The 18,827-nt window shown below is 41.2% G+C and overlaps 3 protein-coding genes across 4 annotated transcripts; 1 reads left to right on the forward strand and 2 right to left on the reverse strand.

Moving 5' to 3' along the window:
* crebzf (CREB/ATF bZIP transcription factor) lies at positions 1–7,515 on the reverse strand. Of its 2 annotated transcripts, XR_009526554.1 has the most exons (5): positions 7,325–7,515; positions 6,154–6,715; positions 5,628–6,053; positions 3,212–5,190; positions 1–3,162 (listed from the first exon to the last, which is right to left on the reverse strand). XR_009526554.1 is itself a non-coding variant. In XM_060056269.1 (3 exons), the coding sequence occupies exon 2, from the start codon at positions 6,654–6,656 to the stop codon at positions 5,889–5,891; it is 768 nt and encodes a 255-aa protein (XP_059912252.1). In that variant the 5' UTR covers positions 6,657–6,715; positions 7,325–7,512; the 3' UTR covers positions 4,826–5,190; positions 5,628–5,888. The 2 variants fall into 2 exon arrangements, 1 of the variants encoding a protein (XP_059912252.1); XM_060056269.1 differs by lacking the exon at positions 1–3,162 and having other exon boundaries at positions 4,826–5,190; positions 5,628–6,715; positions 7,325–7,512.
* Positions 7,516–10,442: 2,927 nt separating this feature from the next.
* las1l (LAS1 like ribosome biogenesis factor) lies at positions 10,443–12,881 on the reverse strand. The gene has a single exon (XM_060056234.1). The coding sequence runs from the start codon at positions 12,696–12,698 to the stop codon at positions 10,983–10,985; it is 1,716 nt and encodes a 571-aa protein (XP_059912217.1). The 5' UTR covers positions 12,699–12,881; the 3' UTR covers positions 10,443–10,982.
* A 1,982-nt stretch (positions 12,882–14,863) lies between these two features.
* On the forward strand, positions 14,864–17,873 carry haus7 (HAUS augmin-like complex, subunit 7). Its single transcript, XM_060056166.1, has 9 exons — positions 14,864–14,978; positions 15,295–15,410; positions 15,546–15,616; positions 15,762–15,823; positions 15,921–16,105; positions 16,234–16,348; positions 16,432–16,644; positions 16,727–16,838; positions 17,556–17,873. Exons 1-9 carry the CDS (start codon positions 14,922–14,924, stop codon positions 17,627–17,629), a joined length of 1,005 nt encoding a protein of 334 aa, XP_059912149.1. The 5' UTR covers positions 14,864–14,921; the 3' UTR covers positions 17,630–17,873.
* The last annotated feature ends 954 nt before the right edge of the window (positions 17,874–18,827 follow it).

Below are 18,827 nucleotides of genomic sequence, written 5' to 3' on the forward strand. Positions count from 1 at the left end.
TATATATAATAATAATTATATCATAATTATGTTGATATCTTAGCTGAATACATTTTAATCTGGTTCTTGCATATCCATCATTGCCATTAATGTCTGCTCATGAGATGAGGGGCGTTCTGCTGATGTCTTCAGATCAGGCTCTACGTCCTGCGGGAAAAGATCCCATCCTGGATCAACAAGACTTCAAAGCCAAGATGGGCTGAACCAAACCAAGTTTATGATTTCGCATTGACGTAATGCAACATCAAACAGAACTGACGTGCCTTGGAGGCCCCACGATTGACCAAAGGCAGCTTGTTGCTTTGGTAGATGGCGCATGGGCCTAGGGTTCATGCCGCCCTCAAAGAAGCTTGGAGGTTCGGAAGCTCTTACGTGGCTCAACACTTTTAGAGTGTTCAGGAAACTTCTCTCAGAAGTTCGTGGGCTATAACATAAAACCGGAAAAACTGATCGTTTGTGAGATTAGACTTCATAACAACAAGTATGGATTACCGCAGGGACCTCTATGCTGAATCAGTTATTAGAATTACTTGTGATGTTTGCGCTATTTTATGTCGTGGACTCAAATAATATTTCTTACGAGAAACACTACGGAAAAGGATTGGGCCACGCATATGAAAAAACATTTAGTTCTGACTTTACTCGCAGAATTCCATATTTCCGACTTTAATCTCAGAACTCCCGATTTCTCCTATTTGTGGCCCTAATCCTCTTCCGTAGCATTGGCAGCTTGTCTGAGAAGCTGTCTTCTGTCATCTTCACAAATCCAAGGGGCGTTATCAGCCAGAGCAGGATACAAACCAATTAGAGCCAAGGAACGGTGACACATGTGGCCGACATCTTTGAAGCTAATGAAACAGCCCCAACGGCGCTGCTCTGTAGTCATCGTATTAAGCCCGACCATTAGATAACCAGGTTCGGGCCAATCAACGGTCATCTAATATGGGTTACTTTGGAAGTTTGAACCATGGACCTATTAAAGAAGATTTGGACTAGAGGGGTGAGCAGCAGATGGAACGAGCTATCAAGCTCGACTCGTTTACTATCGATAATAGACTTCATGCGTTATATACTTTATCCCTTTAACAACTACACACAATTTAGTCAAAAATACCATGGAAGATGTTCCCAAAAATACCAATACGGATCCGTCTTAAATTGGAAAGGGTCATTTGTTTTTAGGAACAATATGCCACATTGACTTTAAATGTAGTACTGCAGTTCAAATACACAACATTAGAGGTCTCTGCTCCACACAGAGCATCATGTGTTGAGGGCATTTATTCAAACTAAACGACTGCAGGTTGGTCCGCTATGTACCTACAACTTCGTATAAACCAACACCAGCTCATGGCCATCCGTGCTGAAATGCTTCTGGGCTCTCGGTTCAGTGCTCAACCGTTATAGCCCAGCTCTGAGAATCAGGCAGGATGTAGGTCGATCTCAGGTGAGCCCGGGTCGGCTGCAGCAACATGCGGGTATTCATGTATGAGGTAGTACTAATCATCACACACCGACACCGGCAATACAGAAACGAATGTCCTGACCCTGATCACACATTCAAAATGAGTATTTTCGACCATCACATTCACTTTAACTCTGATTATGTATCATGGCCGTTTTAAGATTTATTATATAGATGGAGAAACGTAATTTCAGACCTTTATGTAACTTATTCAATTCACTTTGACATTAACTATAGCTCTTAGATTATTTTTAATAAAGTAATTGTGGCATACTGCACAGCAATAAAGCTGCCATGTGGCATGTGATGTGATCGCTGAACAATGACCCAAAACTATTTATAACAATAGTATGCAAATGTTTCCAAAATGGAGGTAATCATTGCGATGTGCAAGCCCTGTATACTACAAATGTGTACATTAATACATCTCGCATGTGTAAAACATTTACAAAATTAAAAAGCCTTGCCCTGTAGCTTCCCAATCACCTACCATGCCAGAATTGGCCCCTTCTGGCGTCCAGGCCTGAAAACCGGCCTACTGCCAGCTTGTGTTCATTTGCTCTGGCATATGATATGCACTAAATACAAATTGGCTATTTGGTGTAAAGCAAGTCTCTTTTGAGACTATGGCATACATTTTAAACGATTTAGGAGAATATTAACATAAAATCAAACTGCCCGCACAATAACTTCCCTTACTTTACTTTGTCTACCTACTTTGTGCAGTGAGATATGTCTCGTCTCACCAAAAACTTTTTTATCCTATCGTAAAATCAAGTCCAATCCCCATTCATATAAACGTGAGGGGAACGTATTTGTGTGGTGTACGATGCACAAATCACAAAATTTTGTGGCAGTAAAAATAATTTAAACATTGAGATTTGAGGAATTTGGTATATTTTCAGTAGTTTTTAAAAAACTACTTTTACTTTAGTAAGTTTTGGTTGAAGTATTGTACTTAGAAACATTAAACCACACAAGATACGGAGTAAGAAATTACAGGCAAGTATGTCAAGAACGACAAGATGCATGCTGCATTAGCCTGAGAATTTGAGTTCACCTAGCAACAAGCCTAGCTTTCAGCCGTTAGTGCGGTCGGACTAAGGTGTAGCCGGTAGGCTGAATGATTAATGGCTGTCTGTCCTATTATGTCAAGCTCAAACTTAAACTTCAATAATGGACTTGAAATAGTTTGTCGTTTTGTTTAGGCTATTGAACAAATGATTCAGAGATAAGTCTTAATATCACAGATGTCTAGCATATAGTGTGATGACACTACTTGAAGTCGAAGTAGGCTATAGACTAAAATAGAAGGCCCTAATGTATGTTTTGTTGGGTTTGAAAAAAAGCAAATCAGGTCACGATAACCAATATATTCAAGATAAGTTTAAGTCCTTATGACAGGCTGTAAAATTCCTCAAAATCATTGTTAAAAGTTAACCCTGAATAGATTTTGGATCCCCCCCTTTATGAAAACGTATGATTGGTGAGATATTACTTATGACCGGTAAAAAAGTAACTAAAACTGTACTTTTACTTGAGTAGCTTTGTAAAAACTTTTTCCACCTCTGCCTATGGCATAGTTGAATAGACTTATGCATAAGAATTGTAAGATGAACACAAATAAGGGAGTGCATTATGCTGAACAGCAAGGACCAGAAATGAGTGGCGGTTGCAATGGGAAGAGACTTGTATGTCTCACTTCGCAAAACGAAATGTCAAAAACGTTTCTATGTCCATGTTAACACTAGGGCCCGACCGATATTGATTTTTGAGTGCCGATGCCAATTATTTTCAGAGAAAAATTACGATTACATCGGCCGATTAAAAAAACAAAAAAAAGCATATAAAACATAGTTTTTGATACCTTAAATATAATTAAAACACTTTTGACGAATATGTGAATTGAATGCAGAAACATTGAGTGTTTTAGAATACATTTAAAGTAAAAAATGAGTAATGTAAAATGTAAAATAAATAACTAACTCCCAATGTGCTGCGCTCGTGAGCAGTGACTAACGCGTGCGTGCTGAGCAGTATGGTCTCACCGTTAGAGTCTACAGTATAACAAATTAACATGGCCTGGGCCCTCAAGAAAAACAGGCACAACATGCTCAAACAACGCGTCTTGTGTACATTGGTGAGGTGAGCGCGCAGCTGCCTGAGCGAGCGTGCTTTCATGTTGTATGGTAAAATTCAATCTCCTCTTTTTTACTCCAGCTAAAGTTGTTAGTTAGCAAGGCGAGTAGGAGCGCAATCTGCAGGATACTAAGCGCAATTTAAAAAAAAAAAAAAAAACGTTGTAATCTGCGTCTTTTTGGCAGATGTTGATTATTTTCAAAAAGGCTATAATCGGCCGATTAAATCGGCAGGCCGATGAATCGGTCGGGCCCTAGTTAACACAACTTGTTAAACCCATTTACAAAATAAATCTTGTCTAGTAGAATATACTAGGAAACCTCACTTAACACTTCCACATTCACATTACTCAAATGCTTGATGGGCTTTATGAAAATAGAACAAATCTTTCCCAAAACATAGACTAAACAACGTATATGTGTCGATTGCTGTTCAAGTAATCAAAAATAAACACAAAAAGGCTTTGGGTTTTAATTTAATAAACTATTCATCTAACTGTCTAAAGCTAATTATTTTGTCAGAAACGGGGATTGTATCCGTAGAAGTTGCATCATTTACTCATAAATGCATCAGTTTTACATTACATGTGCAGAGTTGAAAGGTCCCATGACATGCCACCAGGTGTGGGCTGATTAGCCGTTACAAGCCGTTTTGGAAATCTGTCCCTTGTGACATCACAGGTGGAAGTGTCCACCTAGATGTGTGCTGGATAGATCAGCCTACCCAGTGGACTGAAGCAAACGTTGCTCATCTATCCATCACACATCTAGGTGGACACGCCCACCTGTGATGTCATAAGGGACAGATTTCCAAAATAATCAACACAGTGGCATGTCATGGGACCTTTAAGGGTTCTATACATAGCAAAGATCAACCGCTTGATGCTCTAATGGACTAGTAATAGACAACTTACCATGTCCAGCATGTTTTTGGGAATGAGTTGTAATTTATGTCAATGACATCAAATGAATAATAACTCCAAAAGGACATGGGAATAATGTGAGAATGTGAAAGGTCTGATGTTCAGTTGAACTCCCCCAATCTGGACGTTATTAGTGCTCATTTTAGCTTCCACTCAAATCAGGTCTTATTAATTTCTTTAGAAAACCTTTACCAGACTTGACCAAAATGTTCAGTAAGACCTTTAGCTGCAGAGCTTGCTGTTCAGAAAGAGAAAAAGAGAAGCATTAATATCAACAGTACAGAACAAGACAATATACATTTTAAGGTGAAGGTATGATCAAAATAGGATTTATTGAAGAACATTTTCTCAAAACAAACTTATTCAAAATTATATGTACAGTTGGTAAATCTGTTTCACATTTCTATACAAAATTTTGGAAAAATCTAAGTTGTTACATTCCAAAATATCAGTATATACAAAGTAGTGAATGAGGCCTTTAGAGCCTCATCCATTCCTGATCCACCAGGCAGCAGGGGACTGTGTGTGCTGCTACGGATGTGGTGAGTTCTGGTATAATGAAGAGACTTACAACAATCGATACCGATACTACCTTTCAAAAAATAAACCAGGCCACGATGGCAGCAGCTTGTCCCGGCTCTTCAACTTCCAACAGCAGAATCCACTTTAGCATAAAGAAAGATAGGGGGCGCTAAATGAAAGATATTCTTCTGTACAATGGTGCAGCTTCACAAAGAGTATCACTCCCACTAAATAGGATAGTAGATAGTTATTGAACTGGATCGCTTAAATCCCAGTTGGAAGCCAATTCAAAGCCAATTTGTTAGCTCTTTGTGAAACTTCACCTCAATCTTAATTATTTTTGCCATACATTTAGGATTCTAATTGTAATTTACACTTCACCGTAACATGAAGAACAATATATTTCCAAAAATTAAAAAAAAAAGTACAAAATGTTCTTAAGTAGTTAAATCAAGAGCTCGACTCTGAAAAAAGGACCCAATTACAAACAAAATCCAAAAAATTAAATTCTGTTTGCTATAAAACACCTCAGGTCTTCATAACAAGACAAACGGGCTTCTTTTCTTGTCTGATCCTTACCATGGAGTCAAGCAGGCAAAGGTGTTCTCAAAGCCATTCATCCCGCATGGTAGATCAACCATTACCTAGAAGAAAACTGTCAACAAGGTTTAGCAGTAACGTGTGCTTTAGAAAAAATCATTGGCTTCATCACACTGTACACAGACATGCAGTTATGTCAATATCTAAGCAAACTCAACAGTGTTTGCCAACCCCTTGAAGATCACTACGGGGTTTACGTTTTCCATCTCAAAATCTGAAAACAATGATAAGTACTTGACCCTACATTTTGAGCGTTGCGCTTGCGTTCTCTGCACACTTAGTGCAGAACTCCACTGAGACATGGTTCTTGTCCACGTGAAGACAGATGCCGCCTGATGTTTCTTTCTCCTCCACTTTGATGCGCTTCCTGGGTTGGGCATAGTCGTGGTCATTTAGGTTGGCTGCCTGGAAAAGTGAGGAAGATAATTTCATCCCATTCACACCGCTTAGCCTGGACAAGAGCTGGCCTAACATGCTCTCGTTGGCCAACACGGCACGCAGGTACCTGGTCTCATCTTCCAACTCCTCCACCCGCTTGTTGAGCCCACAATTATCCTGCTTCAGTTTGTGGTTCTCGGTCGAAAGCAATCCAACTTTCTTCTCCAAATCGTTGACGTATTCCTTCTTCTTGAGTCGATTCATTCTGGCGGCAATGGCGTTTTTGTTAACCATGGAGCCAGCCCGGTTCTCGCTTTTCTTAGACCTTGCTTCGAATGGCGTTCTCTCTGGAGATGGGCTTGTGGATGCTTCGAACATGGAATCGTCATCCTTCATATTGTATACACCCCAGTCGTTCAGCCCCACGTCGAAGAGTGACGATGTTGTGTCATTATCGCCAGTCCATTTTAAGTCATCAATACCAAACAATTCATCGAGCTCCAATCCCGTGCCGTCATCCTCTTCATGTAGGCAGGGCAGATCATCTACCGTCTCCACAGCATCTGTGACTTCGAATTCAGGGGACTGCACCTCATGTCTCTTGATTGAACCTCTCCTCCTTGTGATCATTGTGGCTTAAGTATGAGATAAGATAACTATCCACCAGGCTGTTTGCAATCCCTCCGAATCTGTTGGAATAAAGAACAAGGGAAGAGGTGGTGAATGTGTATTGAATTGCACTGTTTTCTTATATTAAAGTTTTGGTTTCAGGATATGTCTAGTTGATAGGACATTTGATAAGTTAGAAACATGCTTAGAACTGCATTGCATTGTGGGGCTGAACTAGAAAAGGATCTCTGCTAACTGACCTCCCGAAGAGGATCTCCACTAACTGACCTCCCGAAGAGGATCTCTACTAACTGACCTGTAGAAGAGGATCGCCACTAACTGAATTAGAAGAGGATTTTTACCCTCCAACTGAACTATAGAAGAGAATCTCTACCAGATGGTAAAATGGCGCCTTAATTTGCCACCAACGTCAGTGCGACGCAGGTTAACAAGGCCATGACATAAAACCGGATAACCACGAATAACGTGGGCCCCTTGCGACACATTACTACTTGCATAATTCGATCCAAGACTATTGACAGTAGCAGTCAGTGCACATCGAGAAAGTTTTTTAACAATGTACACCAGCATGTTTCATAACCGAGGAGGCTAACATAAGCTAACAAGCTAACTAGCCCCAAAGTGACGCAGCGTTTCATGAACAGCTCAGTTCTTCTGTTTATACATACCTTCACCGCGCTAGATCAAAGCCCGATATGCTGGATGTTTTTAAGATTGCTAGCTTAGACTTCTATGGTGAAAAACAACCACCTTCTCAGTGAAAGTCAAGGAAATATTAAAGAGGTGAAAGTGGAGAACAATGGCACTTCAAGGGTTTCCGCGTTGGCAGCGTTCTTCTTCTTCTTCGGATTCTTGCTGCTGTGCTTCTTTCTCCGTGGTCTCCCGCCCCTACTGGGCACTTGTGATACTCCTTCTTCTTCTTCTTCTTCTTCTTCTTTTGAGTTTATTTGGTGGTTGGCAAACCAACATGGTGCATTACCGCCACCTACTGTTTGTTTTAGAGCTTCGATGGAGGTTATACGTTATAAACTATGCAAAAGAACAAAAGTAAATAAACAAAATCATAGATAGAAAACAACAGATTAAATTATAATCTGTCAAATAAACCTGTTGCTTTTAGATAACTCAATACATGTTTCCATGCTGGTGGTCTCAGTGAGGAAAAGGAGAGTAAACCCTCTAAGGTCAAGCTTGTTTGACCCAAAGCTTTAACATTTTTCAACAGCTCCCTTCTCTCCAAATTGTACGCTTCACATTGTAGTAAAACATGCTCCACTGTTTCTCTTCCATTACATTTTGGGCAGACCCCTGTTTCATGTTTGCCTATGATGTTCATACTGTGGTTAAGACACGTGTGCCCTATGCGTAGTCTTGTGATGATAACCTCACATCTTCGGTTCCAGCAGCCCTGTCTCCTTGTTACCACCTGCCTCTGGATTCTATGCAGGAACCGACCCTTATTTTCCCTATCCCATTGTTCTTGCCACACCTTGTTGATTTCTGATTTAATTATTGTTTTAACTTCAGATTTACTTAATGGAACACCCAGCTGTATATCCTGTTTCAGTGCCTTTTTTGCCAACATGTCGACAACCTCATTGCCTTCTACTTCAGCATGGGATGGGACCCATAAAAAGCCCACCGTTATTTGCATTCTTTCTATTTTAAACAATCTCTGAAGAACCTCATAAACTAGATCAGGCCTACAGGTAGATTTGCCATTTGAAATGCTGATTAGAGCTGCCATTGAGTCTGAGCAAATGATGCATCTACTTGACCTTCCCTCTTCTATCCACCAGAGAGCCAATAAAATGGCTAACAGCTCCACTGTGAATACTGCTAAATGATCTGACGTTCTTTTGATAATTGATACATTAAACTGTGGTATGTGTACTGCTGCCCCTGTCCTACCTGTGTCTGGATCTTTTGACCCGTCTGTAAAAATTTGAATTGACCCGTTATACTTATCACTTATATACTGTTGTATCAAACTATTCATCCCTCCAAATTCATTACATTGTTTTGATTTCTTAATAATTTCAAGATCTACTGTAGGCATGGGGAAAAGCCACGGGGGAGTTGCTGGTAGTGGTACTGTACAGCTATGTGTTAAATTGGATATCCCTAACTCCCTGGCAGAGCTATCTCCTACCCATCCAAAACTATTTAGCTTTGTACGCCCATGCTCCCAGCATGGCTCTAGAACTGATTTGGTTGGATGATCTTGTTTGTGTCCTTGCAAATTAGTCCAGTATACCATGGACAACTGCATACGCCTCAAATATAATGGTAACTCTCCAACCTCCACCTGTAGAGCTGCAACTGCCGGATGGCCTGTGCCTGTATTACATCACATTTGGTGAGATGTGACTTTGCAGCTGAACCATATGCAATACACGCATAGTCTAATGCTGATCTGATTATGGCAATGTACATTTGCTTAAGAGATTTCATACTGGCGCCCCAGCTACTTCCAGCTAAGCACCTCATTACATTGATTGCCTTTTTGCATCTCATCACTCCTCTCTGGATATGCTCTCCAAAGGTCAGCTTACTATCCATCCAGACTCCCAGAAACCGAATAACTTGTACTTGCTTTACCATTTGTCCATAGAGTACGATTCGTAAGATTGGATTTTCCCTCTTCCTGGAAAAGCATATCACTTGAGTCTTCTCAACTGAGAAACGGAAGCCCCACTTATTACCCCATTTCTCTACTGTGCTTACAGCTGCCTGTAGCTTCTTTTCAGCAAACGTACCATTACGGCCTTTAACCCACAGCGCCCCATCATCTGCATACAGAGACCTTCCAAGACTAGCATCAACCTCTGAGAAAATGTCATTAATCATAACACTAAAGAGTAATGGACTGCACACACTCCCTTGTGGGACTCCATACTTGGTGATAATGTACAATCTTCTTTCAATTAAGCCATGTTATGGATTTACACTACCAATAAGCTAACATAAAATCCAAGGCTACACTTGAAATTAAAAAAGCATAGCATAATTTTTGTTAAACTTGTCATGTTTAACCAAACATTGATATGATTGCTTTCAATATACCAATGTGCTAGTCCCAAGAAAGCATACAGTTCACCTAAAACAAACTACTCTTATTCAAGCATTTTATTTATATCTTTATCTATCTGTAGATATATCTATATATCTCTATCTATATATAGGGGAGAGTGGGGTAAGATGAGCCAGAGGATAAGTTGACCCGCCCCCTGTATTTAGGCAACTGTGCACATTTGATATCATTTGACCATCAATTCAAGAAGTGTAGCACCCATAATTACTATCTGGCTGTGATGGAGGGAAGCACAAGTTGCAAGAAAGTTTTTTTCCACAATAAACAGTTTTTTGCTTGTCAAAGTGAGCTAACATACATAAGTATAAGTAGGCCTATAATGACTATGTCAAAGCAAATGTATCCACACGTAAAAATGTCATACATGTTAGTGATTTGCCTAGGTGTAAAACCATGGGAATAATTCACATACGGTTTAGCCTGAATTTTTTAAACCAGGCAGTTTATTCCATCGTTGCTGTGGGGCAGGGTGAGCCGTTCAACCTATTCCACCATGATGCACTGAAGTGAAAGTATAACTTCTCCAAAGTATGAAGTGGTATTTCAATGTAGTATGACACAACTGATTTGGTTTTTCATATTTTAAACATTGTAGAAAAGCTATCATGCCAAGAAAGAGAGAAAGGAGATGGAGAGCAGACACTGATGTCAAGGGTGAAAATCCATCAAAGCTGGGGCAAAAAACTGAAATATTGACCGGTTTGATATATTTATTTTTCAGGTTACCTTCAGCAAATATACAAGCCTTTTTGAGGAAATACATCAACTTGAAAAAGTAAATTGGTGGACATTTTAATTTAACTTCTGTCTTATTTTTCCTTGCCTCGAGGACAATATGAGTCAAAATTGGTGCGTCTTACTACCCCACTCTCCCATATATATATTTATTATATCTCTAAAGAAAATGGAATCTAACTAAATGCTGTTGAAACACGGGGCACATCGTTTAATTGAGTTGTCAGAATTAAATGAAGAGCAAGGCTATTACATTTGGTGCAGCACCAAGTTGAGTCAAAAAAAGTAAGGGTAAGGGTTAACCCTACCCATATGTGGAGTTACTTTTGACATACATTTTCCACAACTGCACAACTGGAACAAAAACACATGAAAGAAAATAGACCAGGGACATTAGGGGTCTCGTGGATTTCTGAATAGCAACATGTACTATATTTCTTTAACATTAACATTAGCCCAACAAAAACAGATTCAGTGGCTTCTGAATATAATTGAATTTAAAAGAGTTGCAGTCCAGACTTCAGTTTGATGACATCACCGAGGGACCAGGGCAGGCCGCTGGCGGCCCTGGCAGCCGCCGAGGCTCCGGGGGCGTTCTGTGCAGTGATCTCTAGCTCTACTGGCTGGTCAAACACAACCATGGTGGAGTAACTCTCCACCATCATCCCGGAGGGGTCTTCTGACTGTCCAGGGACTTTGCCCAGTGGATAGTTCTTCCACATCACTTTATCCGTGCAAACCTGCCACAGAGAGCCCTTGAGCAACGCAGCGTTTTCTGCCGGGAAGTCGGCACCGGGTTGGCCCTGAAGAAACGCACCGGCGTCGCAGTCGGACGCCGGTCGGCGTGGCGCGTGACGCTGCTTCTCGTGCAGACTCTCCAGCGTGTATATGGGCTGTCCTCTCTGCTCGGCAGCGAGGTCGGCGGCGTCCTCATGGGCCCCTTGTGTGTAGATACTGCAGAGCTTCAACAGCTTGTGGCGGGTCTCGGAGGGCAAGGGGTGCTCCATGTCGTCCAGGATGAGCGGTAGGAGGTGCCTGGTGCTGAAACAGGGAGCGTCCAGACAGGCCGTCAGCAGCTGCTGCCATCTCAGTTGAATGCGGTGAACAAATATCATGTCCTTGATTCTCGGTTTCTTGTGGACTTTGGTTTCAAAATGGCAATCCGGTTTATTGATGTTGCAGCCGATGACCTCGGAGATCCAAGCGGAGATGTAGAAAGCCCTGTGATCATTGGGCTCATTCGAGAGCTCCTTCAATTCCACAAAGAGTTTCTCCAGAAGCATATTGATGAACAATGTGGAGTTAAAGAGCTTCAGGAGGGGAAGCCAAAAACGCAGATATATTTGGGGCAGTTGGAGAGGAGTGGAATGGAAATCTTCAAACGTTTCACAACCCAATGATTCCAGCTGAGCAACGGTCGGGATTAAGAATCCATCTTCAACCAAAACATCAAACAGTGTTTCAAAAGAGTCTCGCGCAAAGTGTGTGATCTGAGCGATGACCCAGCTGACCTCTTCAGAGAGGACTGGCTGCTGACCGGGCAGGGTCTTCTGGAGTCCATCAATAGAGTTATACTGTTCTTTTGAATAAGAGATGAGCAGTTCTCGCGCAGTGGTGTAGCATTCAATCTCATTCTGCCTAGCAATAAGCCCTTCTTCCTGCCGTTTCAGCAATTCCTCCTCCTCATCCTCTCCTTCTGACTGTGAGTTCCAGCTCTCGTTCACCCCTCCTCCCAGCTGTCTGGACCAGTACTCCTGCTGTAGCCAGTTTAGAATGAGCTTACAGCCCTTTCTACACCAATTTAAATTCGGCAACTTTCGGTGTGTGAAGTCATGTCTAAGGTTTACAATCCACTCAGGGAGGTTTAATCTGCCAGCCAGCAGTCTCAAAGGACGAGCCACTCTCCCCTGCTGTCGTTCCGTGATTAGATTCACAAACCTCACCAGCGCTGTCCCATACAAGAGAACCAGGTCGTCCCCCTCCAGCCTCCCCGATCGGTCCAGGATCTGGGCTCTCACCAGGTCTGCTGTGACCTCCACGGCCACCGGGGTGCTGTTTGCGAACCGGACCTTCCACGCTGATATTCTATGTAAGGCATACTTCTGCAACGAGGAGTCCTTTGAATAGACATATTCCAGCACCTGATCCCACTCGGCTTTGTTGATCCATGCCACCACATGGCGCTTCTTCTCGGAGCTCTTCTTCTTCTTCATTTTAAACACTTATACACTCGGTTCGCGTCAGCTCTATATATCTTTAAACTGATAATAAAAACTAAGAATGTATATTTGCTTCATTTAGAAGTACCAGATGTTAGATTTGAGCTGGTTTGAGGAAGCCACTGGATATCCGCTCCGTACTGCACATGTGCATAATACTGCGCATGCGCACATATGTCCCTTTACGACTGCCGGAACATGTACGCTACGCCAATGTGATTATATCATAGCTATGTTAATGATTTAAGAAATAATTTCTGGCTTCACGATGAAAATAACTTATATTATGTATATTATTAAATAATAAATATTCTTATTTAAAAAATAAGCCGCGAGCCGATTGATCCCCCTTATTAATTTAACTTGCCGTAAAGTGACATGTACAGATCCGGCATGAATCTACAACACCGCCCTCTCCTCCTCTCTGTATTTCATACACAATACATGCTACACACTGTCTCCGTTCTCATATTGTCATAATAACCTGTTGCCATGCCACCAGTCCGAAAGCCATATCCTCTAACTCTGTTCTCTAACCTTTCTTTTAATCTTTTAATGCAACTATTCTGCTTTAGTTGCATTATAAACCTCGCTCTGACCCACCCACATGCCTATTTTCTTCTCAATGATATGTTCCTGCTTTAATGACTATATACAAACTCATTACATATAACTCCAACAGCTGATGCCTATATGAATCCTATCAAGAGTAGTTCAGGAGTAGGCTCAATATCTTCATCCTTATGGCCATGAGGGCCACAGCGAAGTCTGAGCAAACTACAACTTGTTGAGGATTCTCATCCTCCTCCCATTATGGTGTAGGCCTACGTATAATAGCAGTAAAGACAGGCACTGTTCTGGTAGTTCCCTGCACTGACTGACTGTTAATACACCGCAAACCTCATTATTCTAGACTCAGGATCCATAGTTAGATCTTTAAAAATGGGTTGGATATAGAATGATACCAGACCCCAACACCCTCCAAGGTGTGTGGGCTAAGCAGGCTTTTGAAATGGGGTTGATAGGGAGAAATGACCTTAAGAGGAGGGGAGGGTTCCATGAAAGGCGCCTCTGAATTAAATGTATTATTATTTATTATTATTAAATATAGCCAAACTTTTTTACGCCATTGCTATATCCGTTTGGGTGGTAGACCTAGGGAAGCTCAGAGAAGGTGAGCCTATTTTCAGAGATACACAGATGGTCAAAAGAGAAAAAAAGTGGAAAGAGACGATCAGCACTTGTTATTTCGGAATTAACTTTTGAATTTAACATGAATAAGCTTTCCTCTCTCAGTTTATACAGGGGAGATATATCTTGGGCAGAGGAAGTACCTTTTAAGGTATTACCAACTCATTCACTCACACACAAATCGTTTAATTATTTAGTACAGCAGTTATTATCTGTAACAGGTGTGGACAAGCTTAGACAGGCCCAAGGGAGGGAGGACTGGAGCAGAGAGAGAGAGATCGTGTGTGAAATGTAAGTTTAACGGCAAAATTGGAATGTTTTATGGTATGTTGACCTCAAAGGTAATATCGACTACTGCATTTGTGTTCCCTTGATCCTGGGGCCATGAACGCAGGCCTATTGAAGTGTGTTACATGGGGTCCCTTGTCCCCACTACCTGTAACTCAGGGAGGTACATCTCCAATCATTCAGACACAGCAACGGTTTGGTCTACGGTGGAACCATTTCTTGAACAGTGCAGGCCTATTTTTAAATAAAAATGAATAAATGAATAAGTGTGTCTGTAAAATCGACGATTTGAAGAAGATTCCATACAGATGTATTGCGCTAGATATGGATATATATATATATTTTTGCCGTCTCAGCCAAATTAAATTCAAGGCATATTGCTCTTGAATCTTAACTACAACACCATTTAAGTATAAAAAATAAAATTAAAAATAGAGGGCAAATGAGCAACCACAGAAGGAAGGCAAATTAAAGGGGATGAGTAATACAATTGTAAATTATTGTGAATCAAATTACAGGGCAGCAAATTGTACCTATTAGTGGCCCCTTCCACACACTGGGCTAACAAAGGTTTAGGCCCTGTATCATGCCTTTAACAGTGGAATATTGAAAGTTATGATAATGAGATGTATATCTCTGATGCAGTACTCCGTGGAGACTGTGGAGGGCAGAAACACTCAACGTAGCTTCCGGCGCTCCGGACATTTTGAGTAGAAGAAGGGTTTGGAAAAGGCGAAAATGGCGGTTCCGTTTGAAGAACAACAACTTGCTCAAAAGGTTTACGCTGCATTAAAGGTAACATTGTTATCCTTAAACTAAGCTGAACACAAATACGCGCGTATATGTTGAGGAAAAAGTGTGCCACGGAAAGTATAAATGCATGTTTAACAAAGGATTAAATAAGTGTTATAATAAAGAACCCATGATTAGACAATGCTCAAAGATGCTGTGTGTGTGTGTGTGTGTGTGTGTGTGTGTGTGTGTGTGTGTGTGTGTGTGTGTGTGTGTGTGTGTGTGTGTGTGTGTGTGTGTGTGTGTGTGTGTGTGTGTGTGTGTGTGTGTGTGTGTGTGTGTGTGTGTGTGAGAAACCTAATGTGTATCCTTGTTTCAGGCAGCATCATGTCCCTTGATAGTAGGGCTGCATCTTCTAGAAGCCGACAGTATGCATACTTTATTGTGCACACCCTCGCAACATCGCACGGAAATACTAGCCTGGATCTGCAACTGGTGGGCTACGTACTATCTCATGTTTAATGCATAAATAGGTCAAGCACAATGCTTAAAGTAAACAAACTGTACAAACTGTGTAGCCTGCTCAGCAAAATACAAAGATAACGTATTCCATTCTGCCTATTTTTGCAGCATCAACCCAAACCCGAAGAACGTGAAGACTTCAGTTATACAATCCAAAGACCCAAATTTTCAAACAAAAGGCAGGATAAAGTGTATTGTTTCTTGTTTATGTATAGGCTACATACATATATACACATGTCTGTGTATGGGTTGCAAGACAAAATTGCTCAATGTTTTTTTATTTTACAAATATATATTTATGATATTATTGTGTGCTACCAACAGAAATGGCTATGCTTGGGCGAGAATTAATGCTGTGCAAAGCAGAGGACTTTGATCTTATCCAGGTAAGGTACACCACAACCATCAAATAACTTGTTTATACTCCTGGAGTGTTGTATAAGTAAAATAATATAAATATAATAATCGGTCCTTTCCACTCAGGGCCATGTAAAGCCTTTGCGACAACTACACTTCCTGCAAGAGCTTCTAACCCTCGTCCCAGGTTGTTTCACAGAGAGTGAGGTGGACGAAGAGGGACTGCTGAATGAACTCTATGCTGATGAGAACAGAGCCCTCCTCACACACATGCTGAGACCCACTCTCAATCCCTGGCCGGCACACATCAAGTATACACTTTATTTATTTAGCTTTTAGTACTTTTAGGAACTCAACACACTTTCTCAAAGCATTCTGTTCGTTCACTGAATGCTCTGTGAATTTCAGCTCAGTTTATAAAATCTTCGTGAACCCATAGGTATTTTTCCAACGACAAAACCTCATCAGTTAGCCAAACAAGTCAGCAGGAGTCTGCTGATGTGGCGGCTCTCCTGCAGGCAGCTGGGAGAGTCCTGAAAGACCTCCAGTCAGAGGTGAGGATCTGTCCAACACAGCCCAGGTATTGATTGTTTATGGTGCCACTGAACCTGCTCTACCTTTTTGTTTCCTCCACCAGTGTGAATTCTTACACAGTGAATGTCAGAGTCCGGCAGTGTTTTCTCCGTGTGCCCTGCGCGTGGCAGTGAGCGACCTCTGTCAGCTGACGGCTGCCTTCCGCCGCGTCTACGAAACAGATTTCAAAGACTACTGCAGGAGAAAAGCCCCCCCGCTGAGCGCAGCAACGCTCGTCTTCCAAAGGGTGCACCGGCTACTGCTGTCCTGCAACACGGTGTGTGTGCGTGGGTGTAGTTTGTTTGTCATTTATATTCAGCTTGAAAACCGTTTTGATCTGTTGTTTGTTTGTGTGTCAGGAGTTGAAAATGCTGGAGGAGTTGTCGCAGGCCTCTCAGGCCTTGACGGAGAAGGCATGCCAGCTGCAAACGCAGCCTTGTTACTGGAGCCACGGGGAGAAGTGTACATTACGTGAGTAGTACATGTTTAATTCTGAGGCGGTATTTGTATTTATTTGTCTGTGTAATGTTAAAAAGTATTTTGGATGGATGCTAATTATTTTCTGCTGGTTGAAGGCCAATACAAATAGTGGGAATTATCTTAATTTTGAAGAATTGTGCTAGTTTAGTCAACAGACTTCAGATTAATAAATTAAAGCCTGTTGACTGACAAGCTCACATCAGATAATGGGGAGTTTCACTTTCTTTCACTTCATATTTATATCGACCAATCATGTTGGTGGAGGCGGGAATCTGTATCCCATTATTGGCCTACAGTGAACACAAACTCTTTGTCTGTAAAAAGTCTAATCCAATCAGTTGGCCCCTGTAGAAATACACAAAAATATCAGTTCCGTCTCCCCCTATTAGCTCTTCTAGAACCACATACCGCTTAGTTATAGATAGATTAGTTCGAGTCACTTAATGATGACATCTATGCCTAGCCAGCCAAATGGCCAGTTCGGTTTAAATCTGTAATAAATCATTAATTTGGAAAAACAGGAGATTAACAGCCTAAAGCAAAGTGCAAAAATACTTCCCTTTTATTATTCTTGATTTTTTTTTTCTTTTGACACTGAATTTAGTTATGAAAAGTTATCAAGTCGCTTGCATTTAGACTGGTTGAAAAGACCTACTTGGACATGCAAACATTTCATTTTCTTTCTCACATATTGTACTTGTTTTTCAGCCGACCAGCTGGAGAAAATCACCCGACAGTACAAAGACTTCCTTTCCCAGCCTTCTGCCCAGCAAGAGAAATAACCTATTGAACCTTTTTCCTTCATGCAACAATATTGAACTTGTGTATATAATTTGCATTCCTTACGTTACGTTATTCCTTGATGGTCCATACCTATTTCCCATAAACATGAGTCCCATTAGTTTGTATTTTAATATTGTTATTATATAAGGCTACATGTGTTTTATAGTTCTGTTTTTAAAGAAATTGGCCTACTATAAGACAAGGTAAACCGTCAGTTAATAAATAAAAAGAATGTTAAACCTACACTCACTTTTTGGCTGTTTTCGAAAAACGTATTGGAAGTAGAAAGTTTCTCATGAATGTAACACGTCCATCCAGTTTGGAAAACCAGAATAGTTCTCGTTTGGCCTTTCCAAGGTGGATGGTAGGGCTGTGGAAGAGAGAGACTTTGAAAAAATTGACGTTGAATTACATTCCTGATACATTTTTTCCAACCCGGAGGACATTTCTTGATAATCATATTGACACCAGATTGGTTTTTCAAGAGAAACCAACGGCACAGGGTTCTTTTTACATTCCAGACCTACCCATTTAATCTTGGATTGTATATCAACATATTTATGTCAACTTTAGTTCTGTTCCACATAAGAAAAAGCATGTGTGGTAAGCAGTTCTTTTAAAAGTAGAGCCAAGCACAAGGCCTGCTTATGAAATGGGGCCGCTTTGAAGGGGGTGCACCGAAGATCAAATATAAAGGCTGGAAGGTTTTGTAAGACATTCTTTCAGTTTACCTTCAGTATACGGTTGAACACTGAACAAGATCCCTGCGGACGTCAGGACCGCAGTCGCTCACCAGAGACTCAACTGTTCAGAGTTCAACTGGACCTTAGACAAGGGATTCAAGACCCACCTGTTCAGAGTTCACCTGGACTCACCGAGACTCAAGGCTTACTGGTTCAAAGTTCACCTGGTCTCTGCACAGCTTCCGCCCTTACTCTCCTTAACACACCCCTCTTACACACTTATTGTGTGTTGTAGGCCCTGGCACTTATAATCAGTACTTTGCATTGTGTAGCATCGTATCCTTGATATCTTGTTGTAGATGGGGAATAGGTTAAACCTAGCATTTATAAAGGCTTGCTTGGTTCTATGAACATCCTTACTGAACCGACAATAATTCTTTCACCTTCTGCCAAATTATTTTATGTCGCTTTGGATAAAAGCGTCTGCTAAATGTAATTCTAAAACATTGAGGCC

The sequence above is a fragment of the Gadus macrocephalus genome, chromosome 1, assembly GCF_031168955.1.
Source record: "Gadus macrocephalus chromosome 1, ASM3116895v1".
Lineage (NCBI taxonomy): Eukaryota > Metazoa > Chordata > Actinopteri > Gadiformes > Gadidae > Gadus > Gadus macrocephalus.